Below are 12,315 nucleotides of genomic sequence, written 5' to 3'. Positions count from 1 at the left end.
TGAGGGTGGTAATTTTCTAAAAATAAGTTATTTGGGGTAAAGTCTCACAAATAAACTTAGCACTGGAGCTGGAAGTCAATCAGGTTTATATAAAAATCAAACTAAACCAGGAGTGGTGGCACACACCTGTAATCCCAGCCCTTGGGAGCAACAGGAGGATCAGGAGTTCAGGGTTTCATTCAGCTCAACAGTGAATCTGAGGCCAGCCTGGGCTAAGATCACAATTCAAACAGGCAAATAAATAAACAAGGAAACAAACAAAACCCAGGAGTATAAAGTCAAAGAAGACAATACTTTAGCTTGTTCACAAATGGCAGGGAAGTCACTACAGCTGAGAAGGAGCACAGGGTACTGTTGCTGTCATCTTTCCAGGCAGACTTGAAGCCCTGGAAAATACCATTCATTGGAAAACACTCTGCTTAGAACTGGGTCCCCCTACAACCCGAGAGAGGGTTTCTCTCTCTTCAAGTTCACAGAGATCCACCTGCCTCTGCCTTCCAAGTGCTGCGATTAAAGATGTGTACTACCACAGGCCGGCCCCAGAACTAGGCTTTGATACTACCTTTTTGTTTTTCCTTTTTAATTATTTCATTTGCATTGGTGTTCTACTTGCATGTATGTATGAGGGCATTAGATCCCCTGGACTAGAGTTACATGGTTGTGAACTGCCATGTGGGTGTCAGGATTTGAACCTGGGTCCTCTGGCAGAGCAGTCAGTATTTTTCACCACTGAGCCATCTCTCCAGTCCCCTTGATACTATTCTTTGTTTGGTTTTTGTTTTTTAAATTTTTTTAAAAGATTTATTTATTTATTATGTATACAACATTCTGCCTCAATGTGTGCCCACATGCCAGAGGAGGGCGCCAGATCTCAGTACAGATGGTTGTGAGCCACCATGTGGTTGCTGGGAATTGAACTCAGGACCTCTGGAAGAGCAGCCAGTGCTCTTAACCTCTGAGCCATCTCTCTAGTCCCTGGTTTTTGTTTTTTAAAGACAGGGTTTCTCTGTAACTTTGGAGACTGTTCTGGAACTAGCTCTTGTAGAGCAGGCTGGCCTCGAACTCACAGAGATCCATCTGCCTCTGCCTCCCGAGCGCTGGGATTAAAGGCGTGCGCCACCATAGCCTGGCTTTGATATTTTTAAAGAAGCCTTTCATCGTATTTCCTGCCTTGGGTCCTGCGTATGCTTCCAGATGTTTCCCCACCCTCACCCAGATGTCAGGGATAGGTTTCAAGCATCTGCTGTGCTCCTGTTGCTGCAGTCTGAAGACTGCAGGCTAACTGCGTTGTCGTGGGCACACCATTCTACTCCCTCCTTTTTCCCGAGCCCCCCTCACCTCAATTTCCACTCATATTATTGGCTGCATTTGTCTGCCTCTACTAGGCAGTTAACACTTCTGAGGGCAAAAATACTCAATTATCTTTGCATCACAACACTTCTACAATGCCCCAATGAACAACAGCTAATGAACATTGGCTCAAAGAAAAAAACATCTCATTACTTAATAACAGACCGTGCTTAGCAAAACTCAGCAAGTATGCCTTGGAACCTAGCACAGGCAGCTACTTACAGCAGTACCTTTGGCCCAGACAGGCCCGAGGTCAGCATGACACAGGGGCCCAGCATTTGGAGGTGGACAAACACATCAGCCTCGCTTGCTCCAGTATTATTGAAAGGCTATGTGTCAGCAACTGGAAGGCATGTGAAGCATGTACATTCCAATTCCACGGACAAGTGCTCACTGCTCTAAGAATTGATCTTGTCTATCGGCTGACCAAATTCCTGACCCACTCCACCATGTAACCCAGAGGCCACACTATCTAGGAGTGTAGACGGCAGTTGCACGGCACTGTTCATCCCTGTGAGAGCCTGGTGATGGTTACAACAGCACGGACACCTGAAAAGACAGAGCCCACACTACCCAGGGTAATCCTAGCCAGAAGCTCTCAGCTTAATGAAGTCAGAGAGCAAGGTTCTTTACTACTGATGATGACAGAAAAAAGGCATTAGGCATGCAAACCAGCAGTGTGCACCAGGTTCAGACACGGTTGGTGGATTAAGCTGTGGAGTGGGAAGAGAACCAAATTTGATTGCTTATCTTAATAGTCACTCATAAAGGACAACTTGTATCATCAGGTTCTGTTTTGGAAACAGAAGCCCCATTAAAAGTTGCAAAAGATGACTTACTACAACAAGAGCAACTGTAAGGAGCAGGAGGGATGAACTGTCTATGCAGGCTGCTGTGCGCTGTAAGGAACACCTGAGGAAGGAGGGATGAACTGTCTATGCAGGCTGCTGTGCGCTGTAAGGAACACCTGAGGAAGGAGGGATGAACTGTCTACGCTGGCTACTGTCTGGCACTAGGAGGCAGTGAGAACAGAAAAAACAGAGACAATACAAATACAAATCTATGTCACATAGTCTATACTATAGATATGCCATAAATAGCTACAGACAGTGACTTGAATTTTAATAAACTAAAAATGATAAATCACTTTCTCAGTTGCCCCAGCTTTCTTTCAAGTGCTCTACAGCCACGGGTGGGTAGCAGCTATCACACTGGACAGACATGAAACACTGCTGACCGTTTCCTATTGCAGAGCTGGAGTAGAAACAGACATTTCATATTGATCAGACACCTGAAGAGAAACTTGAAAATCAAAACCAAAGAACTTTTTCTCATTACGCAGACTCCGAGATATCCAGAATTCTTCACTGGCTCATTTTGTTGCCTGTGTCACAAACTAGAGACAGACAGGGATGTAAAGAAACCCCAGTTATCCTTATTAGGATGAAATCCTGCCCATGCACCCTCAAATATTTTGTTTTATTCCTGGTGTGAGTGTGTGTGTGCGTGCACATATATGTGTGTGTGTATGTGTGTATGTGTTTGTGCATATGTGCAGGCATGAAAAGGGATAAATGGCAGGGGGTCAAGAACTCCTGGTGCACAAGTTGCCAAAACCCAAACATCTTTAGAAATTCTGACTTTCCCCTTTCTCCTTTTTTTTTCAATAAAATATCCAAGGGCAGTTTTCATGTAGAATGAAAATTTTAAAAAAAATCAAAATAAAACCTAAGCAAACCAAAGATCGAGCCAGGAAGAGAAAGTTCTGGAAACTCCTTAGAACGCAGTGGGCAGTGATCCTGAATGACTGTCCCAGGACAATCAAGGAGAGGCCAATTTTGACAAATACACCATGGAAAAGCTTCAACAAATATGCATTAACTTTAAAAAGTTACCAGCTCCTCAGAGGCTGAATGAGCTGCTACTAACCACTGAGAGCGGCACGAACTCTGGCTACACTCTCAACTCCTGGGCAAACAAGAAGAACCTTCCCCTTCCCTCCACAGCAGCACTGGATTCCTGAGGTCATCTGATCTTCACACAGAAGCCCAGACAGTAAATAGAAATTAACCATGAGATGAGGGTCTATTTACTAAAACCTCTCTTTAAAACCAGAAGCAAAACTTCTGGGTTTAAAGTAGGCAGCGCCCATCACATTTACGGAAAGCAACTCGAGTCATTTAAGAGCCAGGAATAAGAAAGCAGCAATGGCTGGGGGGCTCTGCTTGCATTCACTCTACTGTTGCTGGATCAGTTGGGCTGCCACGCGGTGCTGGTACTCTGAGCCATACTGTGGAAAATTTGCTAATAGTGACAGAATACATGCTAAAACTTAATCAGTTTATAAAAATAACAAAATTGGTACCACATCTGCTAGCGAGAACAACAGCTTGCGTGCTTTGAGGAAGGCAGCTACAGGAATCAGGATGCTGGAAAACTTAATTACAAGCCTGAAAGTCCTTCTTCAAAAATGCATGAGAGAGGCTAGGAGACAATGCGTCGGATGATACAGCACATGGGACTTAAGCCCGGCCAGCTGCTACATGACATAGGTAGCAGAAGGCGCCACTCGACTCGGACCCGTTTTCAGCAGGGTTGAACGTCTACACAAGTGCTCGGCAGCAGCCATCAGCTGTTAGACGCCACAGTGCGCTCCCGGCTCCCTGGCTCTGCCCTTTGTGGTTGCTGTGAACTCTGCCTTCTTACCTTCTCCCTCAGCATCTTAGTAAAGGACACCCAGAATCACCCTCATCCGCTGCCCTCATCCATCCTTTTGGCAGAGAAACTCGTTATCATATGAAATATATGGAAATAATCTGATGTGCCCACAGGTAGGTGAGGGTTATTCTTTTAACCCCTCAAAGTCAAATTTCTTTTCCTGGATGAGGTCAGAGTCGCTGCCCCCTGTTTAAGTGAAGGAATGGATATAAAAAAAAAATCTTTATCCTAGGAAAACAGTTTGGGTCTTAAAATCAGCTGATCTCAAATTGACTAAACCTGCAAAAAATTATTCCCAATTCAACATCCTCTGCCTTAGGGGGTGTGTAAACACAATCCGCGAGCTATGTCAGGTTATGAGTACTCTGAGAAGCAGGCACCGTGGGTAAGGCTGGGCACCTGTGCTATAGCAGCTTAAGAAACAGTGCTGGATCCCGGCAGCTCCAACCAAAGGGGAGGGCTAATGCATACCTTTGGGTCTTCTGGAATTTCCATTCTTTTGCTGCTCATCTTCCTCATTGATGGTGAATAAACCAAGGGGAATTGGCCTTGCATGGGTCTTCTTCAGTCTCTCTTGTCGGATAGCGGTAGCGGATCCAGGCATACCGTTGCTACTTGTTCAACAATTGTATTAAAAATATATGCTTATGTAATTGCAGCTCCCAGGAAGCTGCTAGCTCCTAAGCTGCCGGTTCATTTGAGCACTTGTAATAGATCCCCTATGGGTAAACAGTGTGCAAACAGCTGACAGATACTACCAGCTACTTGGCAACTGAGCCCTGCAGCTCCCCCTCACCTAGCAGCAGCCCCCTCCTACCTACTCCCCCCCACTAGGCACATGCGCTGGTGAGTAAACACTCTCACACATGCACACACGCACGTGCGCGCACACACACACACCCATCCCAGGACGACTCTATTAGAGACGCGCAGGTTCAGATGCCTCCCTCCAAATGCCTAACCTGTTCAATCAGATCCCAGCTTCTCCTTCCTGCTGTGCCACTTTTCCCCTGTCTTCTTTTGCTACCACGCAGCGGAACATTCGGCATACAGCGGAGGGCAAAAGATGACACACTGCCTGCTGCTAACAGTTGCCCTGACAACCCTGAGAGAGGCTAATCAAGGAGGACAGAGGAGGCTCGTCTCTCTTCAGCTGCCCTAGGATGCAGAGTCTTCGGAACTCAGCAGCAGAGGCTTGGTTGCCGCGGGAGGCCACTGTGCAGCTCCCTCTTCCTCTGGGTGGCAGAGGAGAGCAGCGGGATGGGTGGAGGAGGAGAAACAGAGTTTGGCCTGCACAAACAACAGCCAGTTCTTCAGTAGGGAGCACAGAACTCTCCTTTCCCCAGCTAGGTGGTCTATGATAACAGAGAAGGACAAAGGTGACACTCTACATCCCGTGTATGTCCTATATATGTACATGGACAACATTGCTCTGCATCCCATGTATGTCCTATATATGTACATGGACAACATTGCTCTGCATTCACTTTCAAGGTGTTTTCAACGCCACTATAAATTCTCTCAACATACACTGTTTTTTTTTTTTTAACTAATTAATTTCATTTTAAGTGCATTGGTGTTTTGCTTGCTTACATGTCTGTGTGAGGGTGTTGGATCCCCTGGACCTGGAGTTACAGAAGGTTGTGAGCTGCCCCGTGGGGGCTGGGAATTAAATCTGGATCCTCTAGAGGGGCAGCTAGCACTCTTAACCACTGAGCCATCTCTCCAGCCCCAAGATAAGCTGTTTTTATTCAGTTTTTATTCACGAGGCCCACCAGCACCACATCTCTGGGACCTTCCATGAAGACCAGAAACTGGAGACTGTACCTCTTCCCACTAAAAATTACAACGTGGAACCATAGTAAGAGGGTCGTCCCAGCTGCCTCAACTACATTGCTCCCTAGCACCCCATCCCAATGCACCAGCAGCACCGCTGAGCAGGTCTCAACACCAGACACAGTTTCAGCTCTTTTGGACTATTCTCTCAAGAGCACACAGCAGTATGATTTCTGTTATCTTCCGAAATAAGTTTTCTCATTTTAAGACTGCATTTTTAGGTTGCTTAAAATTTGTACTCTATAAAAAAAACTATTAATTTTTTTTACTAAAAATAACATTTCAAAAATACCAATAACTAAATTAAGGGGAAAAAAGAGCTAGCTGTTCTTTCTTTTGCCTTTTAATTGAAGTCAAATCTATCTAGAAAGTCAGGAGTAATCCTTCCACCTCTAAACTACTCTTCAACATTTTTTCTGTACTTAAAAACTCACATTATCCGAGACTCTCAGGTTGATCCTTCGTGTGAAATAAACTCTGGGATCTGGACTGCACTTCTTGGGTCCCAGTTTTCTCTGGACAGCTGGGATAATGGCTCCGTTATCTTATGGGGTTGAAGGTAAGGATTAAATGAAAATAGTGCTAGCAATAAAAATGGTTTATAAATATCAACTGTTACTATATATACACACAGCCACTTGGAATTAGCCCATTGTTTTGCATTTATTTTCAAGGTGTTTTCATCTCCACTATAAACTCTCTCAACATCCACTGTTTTCATTCACTTGCATTGCCCTGCCCACAGCTGGGTATAATAGTTGACAAATCCCACTGAAATGAATAAATCCTCAAAAATGCTTTCCTCCAAAAGCTTGGGGATTTAATTAAGTTAGTGCACATTTTGACTTAGACTGGTAGCTTGAAAAAAAATGCAATGAATAGCTATAATTATAGTTTTCCTTAGTTATGGTATAAGATAAAATAGATATAAATATTGTAACTGTAATTCTTGCTTAATACCTGTTTTGTTATATGTAATTTTACTATGTTAAAGTTAAAACTTTCCTTTTTTATTTAAACAGAAAAGGGGAGATGTAGGAAGTCCTTCTATCTAAATGTTGCTTTTATTGGTTAATAAACAAATGTTTTGGCTAGTGGCTTAGCAAAATAGAGCTAGACAGGAAAACTAAACTAAATGCTGGGAGAAAGAAGGCAGAGTAGCGAGATGCCATGGAGCCACCAGAGGGGAAAGATGTGAGCTACCAGCTGGAACCTTGCAGGTAGGCCATGAGCCTCGTGGTAAAATATAAAATAATGAAAATGGGTTAATTCTAGATCTGAGAGCTAGCTAGCAATACGCTTCAGCTATTGGCTAAGCAGCGTTTTAATTAATATAGTTTCTGAGTGATTATTTCAGGAGTCGGGGCATCTGGGAAACGAACAGGTGGCTTCATACCACAGAAAACCATGTTAACCTATGTGCTATAACTTTGGACAAAAGCAGAATGTGGTTCCGTTGCTTTCAAGGCGAGCTCACAAGGTCTCAAATGCTTCACCAGAACGGAGGGAAACAACAGCAAAGCCAGAGCCATCGGGAGCTTAATCTGTCCATACAGATGACAACTTTCACCAAGAATGCCATGTGCGGCAGGTACCAGGGGAGAGACTACAGGACACAGAACCCCATAGAAGACCACAACTAAGTCATTACCCACCAGGACCAACTGACTAGTGGTCTTCCTTTCTGTGGCTATGTCAGGGGATATCCTCCAATGATAAAGACTGGATTCTTCACTCTCTAGCCTGAGAGATCCTGAAAGGTGATTGTATCAACGTGTGAAAATCACCCAAGTGAAGGCTTTTGTTTTCTTTTTAGCACTCTAAGCTGGTCTTGACAATCTTTACTGGGGGAAAAACGAAAGCATGACTGAAGGGGAGCAAAAGTCACCTCCAAACAAGCTGCGGGTCCAAGTCAAGGGACAGAACAGGGACCCACGGACTGGGAACACCTCAGCCTTGCACAGCAGATGCTACCGGAGTCACTGGGGATGTCACTGTGGCTAGTCACCACAAAGCCAAGAGAAGCTACTGCCACCTGGCAGCAGAAAATGGGCACAAAGAGGCCAAAGTTAAAAAGCCATGTGGGTCACGGAGTCAGGGTTAAGCTCAGGCCACTTGCTTGAGGAGTCAAGTCGCTTTTGTCCTGGGGCCATAGGAATCCTGATTCTGATATCAGCTAGGTCTGTCACAGCCGTGGCTGTGACCAGTTACAGGGATGCAAACAGTCCGACAGCACACACTTATAGTGAGTTTTTCCCCTACCCGTGAAGTACACATTTTCTCACTGTCTCCTCCGCCCCAACCGGCCTGAGATCAATTTCTTAAATGTTTCAATCCAACCTTTGATATAGGAGTTTGATCTAATACAATCCCAGGAATACCAAGGCTTGATCCCCTCATTTAAGACAAACATACATTTGATACCACTTTCTTTTTTGAGTATGTAGGTGTGTGGTATATTCATATGCTCACTCACGTGGGTGTACGCAGAGGCTGGAGGTGGACTTGAAAATGCTTTCCTCAAACACCTTATACCTTTGTTTTGAGACACCTCTCTTACTGGACCTGGGACTCCCTATTTCAGTCAAACTGGCTGCCCATGCATTCCTGGGACCTGCCTGTCTCCATTCTCTCACCAATGGGGTTAAAGACATGGACTGCCATGGCCAGCTTTCATGTGGGTTCTGGGGGTTTGAACTCAGGTCCTTGTGCTTGTACAGCAAGCATTTTGTCTGGTGAATCATCCAGATCAGGTTCTTAACTGTTTCAATCCAAACTTTTTTGTTTGTTTGTTTTTGTTTTTCAAGACAGGGTTTCTTTGTGTAGCTTTGGAGCCTGTACTCGAACTAGCTCTTGTAGACCAGGCTGGCCTTGAACTCACAGAGATCCTCCTGCCTCTGCCTCCCTAGTGCTGAGATTAAAGTCGTCTGCCACCACCACCTGGCTTCAATCCAAATTTTAATGGACAGAGCAGTTTGCTCTTACAGTTTTAGGACTTAATCCCTTAGGGGCATCAAGTAACTACCTCTTCGTCCTAACTCCTTTGGCCTTTCATACTTTGATTCTCAACAAGGGCAAACAGGAGAAGGGAAACGGCAAGACCTTAAACTTAAAACGTCCTCGAAGTAAAACGGGTACTACTTGGAATTCCTGACCGCCCTCCTCAGCTATTCCTTCTCGATCAATAAATGAATTGATTTAGAGACAGGATCTTGCCATGTAGCTGAGGCTGGCCTGGTACTTAAATGCTGCACAAGTCTAAATTCTCCTGCACAGCTGCCCCCGCTGCACGTGATGGTACCACGGGAGCGCACTACCATACCGTGCTGTACCAACAGTCATTCAATTAGATGTAGTGTAACTGTCCTGGAGTGCACCCGCAGCCTTACGTCAGTCCCTGTGCGGCAGAGGGCGTGTAGGCCTTGCTTGGTAGGTAAGATTTTTGCCATTGCTTTCTTGAAATTGTTAAAATTGCGTTAATAAAGACTTTGTATAAACTTATGACAAATGAAACACTGCCTAGTGAAATAGGGTAGACTTACAACCAGCTTAGCCTTACATTAAAGCAAAGCTGTCAGAGTCCTAAGATAAATGTTCAAAGTTTCAAACAAAGCAGTTAGGTACAATGGTACACGCCTACAAGCCCAGCACTTGAGAGGCTGGGACAGAAGGCTCGAAACACTGAGACCATGCTGGGCTAGATAACGGGGCTCTGTCTCCAATGAAACAAGTAAACTCAAGGACACTGTGAATTTTGTCACTTTGTGCTCCTTTCCCAGCTGGCTGTGCCAACACCTCTGGCCACGCTCTAACACCTGACATGGGAGAACATGGGACAAAGTCAGACCTATTGATGCTTAGACAAGGTAAGTTCGAGATGTGGACCTGGCGGTAGCAATGCTATGCAGCAACTAAGCACATGTAGCCAAACACATGCACGCATAACCACGTCTATGCTTCCCAGCCTTCTATGCTGTAAGCAGAGATTTAGAAACAGCAGAGCCCATGAATGGACAAAAGAAATCAGTGAGAACTATAGCTACAATTTTCCTTTCTAAAAGCCTACTGAGCTTTATAAAGAAACCCGCTGCAGAGGGAGAAAGCCTAATTTGGACCATCGTTAAAAACAGAAATTATTACCACTGGGTTGAGTGGCTGCCACTGGTAAATTACAAGTTCTATATATGTGTGTTATTTACTTTTCCGTAGAGCCCAGAAATAGCAAAAAATTCTTTTCAATTTTTTTATTAAATGGGGTGATTAATCCTAGAAAACTACTAGACGTAGTAATTTTAAGAATATTTGGTTTGTTTCCCCCTCAAGGTGAGTAGTAATTTACTTCCAGCAGGGGTTTTTAGAAGTCCACACTTGAACGCAACCTCAGATGACTTGAAAGTAGCAAAGCTAGCACAGGTTGACACTGGATCAAGTCACCCCTGAGGAACAAAGGGGCCCAGCCAGTGCTTTGCCATTCTGTCCTTGAAGTTAAGGGGATCCTCACAGTTTCCGAGGATGCTGCCGCCCAAGGACGGCTTCCGTGGCGAAGAAAGCACGATGTTCTGCCATCTTGCAGCATTATAGCTGCTAAGAGGCACAAAGAACGCTGAACAAAAACATGCTGACCCTTTGAGAGGAAAATCAAAAAGCAGGGTTGCTTTGATCTTTATGTGACCACCTTTCACCACGGGCTTATGGGAGGACAGTGAGTGCTGTGCTGGTGGTGGCAAAGCCGCCGAGCCTACCAGAGCCCTGTGGTGCATTTATAATGTTTCTATAAACCTTCATTACACAATAGCCACTTCACTGCCAATGGAGTGCATTTTCCCTGCTCTACCGGATGGAAGTGGAGCCTCTAAGACTCATTTACATGGCTATGAGCTCTATGCTAGGCTTTTATTAACCCCTTCCTTTAACCCTGTTTTACGAGGCAACTTGGGAATATTACCAAATGTGGCATTAAACTTTAACCTAGGATCATGTTAGAATGCTTCTTGCCCTCTTGCTCCTGATTCTCATCGGTGATACCTTACTGACCGACACACATTACATGGACTTCTGAACTCCTTGATAGGGACTGTGCATGGAAGGGCCTCTCCTCTAACAGTGGCCTCTTCTTAGGATAGATATCCAGTTGGGGGCCTGGTGAGACGGCTCGGCACTTAAGAATTTATACTGCTTTTGCAGAGCGTGCAGGGTTGATTCCCAACACTAACATCAGTCACTCATAACTGTCTACAATTCCAGCTCCAGGGAATCTGATGCCCTTGTCCTGACTCTGTTGCACCCATACTCAAGTGCACATACAAAAATGCAGAAGCACACACATGCACATAATTTAATAATAATGATAACAGCAATAGTAACAATAAATCCGTAATGAAGGGGTCAACCTCACATATAGCAAAATGAAGGCCCATGGAGCTGCAGCAGCACAAGGATGACCAAAAGGCTCACTACACACCATCAACACGAAGAGGCCGCAAAAACTGCTCACAGTGCCAAAGATTTCAGCAGACGCCCAGCAGGCAGAGCAGAATGGTCTTTATTTTCTGGTCTTCGCGCTACACGGTTCTCAAGGTGCTTCAGAGATGATAAATGCTCAGGGGAAAGTACTGCAGGACTCTGCAAACATTCCAGACCACGGCAGAGAGTGGAGCCTTGTTTGAGAAGCACTTTCTCAGAGCATGGAAGATTTGGGGATAATAGAATTAGTGCTAACATAGGGAGGGATTTCTAGTCCATCCACTTGCTTTATACCAACAGTTTAGGGTGACAGACACACCGTTAAGTCTGGGGGAAGTTCTACTTCTCATGTAGTTTTGGGAGACAACTAGGAGCAGTGACCGGAAACTGTCCGTCTGTCTTTCTCCCTCCCTCCGTCTCTCTCTTTTCTCTCTCTCTCTCTCTCTCTCTCTCTCTCTCTCTCTCTCTCTCTCTCTCTCTCTCTTCCTTTTGGATTTTTGAGACTAGGTTTCTCTGTAGCTTTGGAGCCTGTCCTGGAACTCACTCTGTAGACCAGGCTGGCCTCAATCTTACAGAGATGCGTCTGTATGTGTCTCCTGAGTTCTGGGATTAAAGGTGTGTGCCACCACTGCCTGGCCTAACTAATTCTTATCACTGTGGGCAGCCAGGCACAGCGGGAGTGCTGATGTTAGATTAATGTGCTGTGTATGGGCTGAGCTTTTAGGGCCCTCAGCCCTTTTCTGACCTGTGTTTCCTTGGTGAGGATGGAAAGTTATATACCCAGAAGGAAATGGGCAAAGGAAAACCAACTCAGATAAGCCCTTCCTTTGTTGTCACCGATCTGTGCACCTACCATAAAGATGAACCTTACATGGTTGCATTTTATAAGTGGATACGCCTGGATTGCTCCACTCACCCCACTGAGAGCCACAGAGATTTGGGCCTTAA

General features: G+C 45.1%; 1 protein-coding gene across 7 annotated transcripts in view; it reads right to left on the bottom strand.

Moving 5' to 3' along the window:
* Positions 1-12,315, bottom strand: part of Map7 (microtubule associated protein 7) — a 135,152-nt gene that overhangs the window by 108,056 nt on the left and 14,781 nt on the right. For 2 of the 7 annotated variants that reach the window (XM_057755380.1, XM_057755390.1), the window contains exons 1-2: positions 5,031-5,259; positions 4,540-4,679 (exon numbers count right to left, since the gene is read on the bottom strand). The exons of 2 other annotated variants lie outside the window; for them this stretch is intronic. In XM_057755380.1, the coding sequence (XP_057611363.1) occupies positions 4,540-4,672 (133 nt within the window). In that variant the 5' untranslated portion in view covers positions 4,673-4,679; positions 5,031-5,259. Of the gene's footprint in view, positions 1-4,539; positions 4,838-5,030; positions 5,260-12,315 lie in introns of those variants that run through there. 3 more of the 7 variants (XM_057755338.1, XM_057755354.1, XM_057755347.1) reach the window with 2 other exon arrangements.

Source organism: Chionomys nivalis, chromosome 2 (genome assembly GCF_950005125.1).
Source record: "Chionomys nivalis chromosome 2, mChiNiv1.1, whole genome shotgun sequence".
Classification (NCBI taxonomy): domain Eukaryota; kingdom Metazoa; phylum Chordata; class Mammalia; order Rodentia; family Cricetidae; genus Chionomys; species Chionomys nivalis.
The sequence above is the reverse complement of the archived record's forward strand: the minus strand, read 5'-3'. Positions and strand labels throughout refer to the sequence as shown.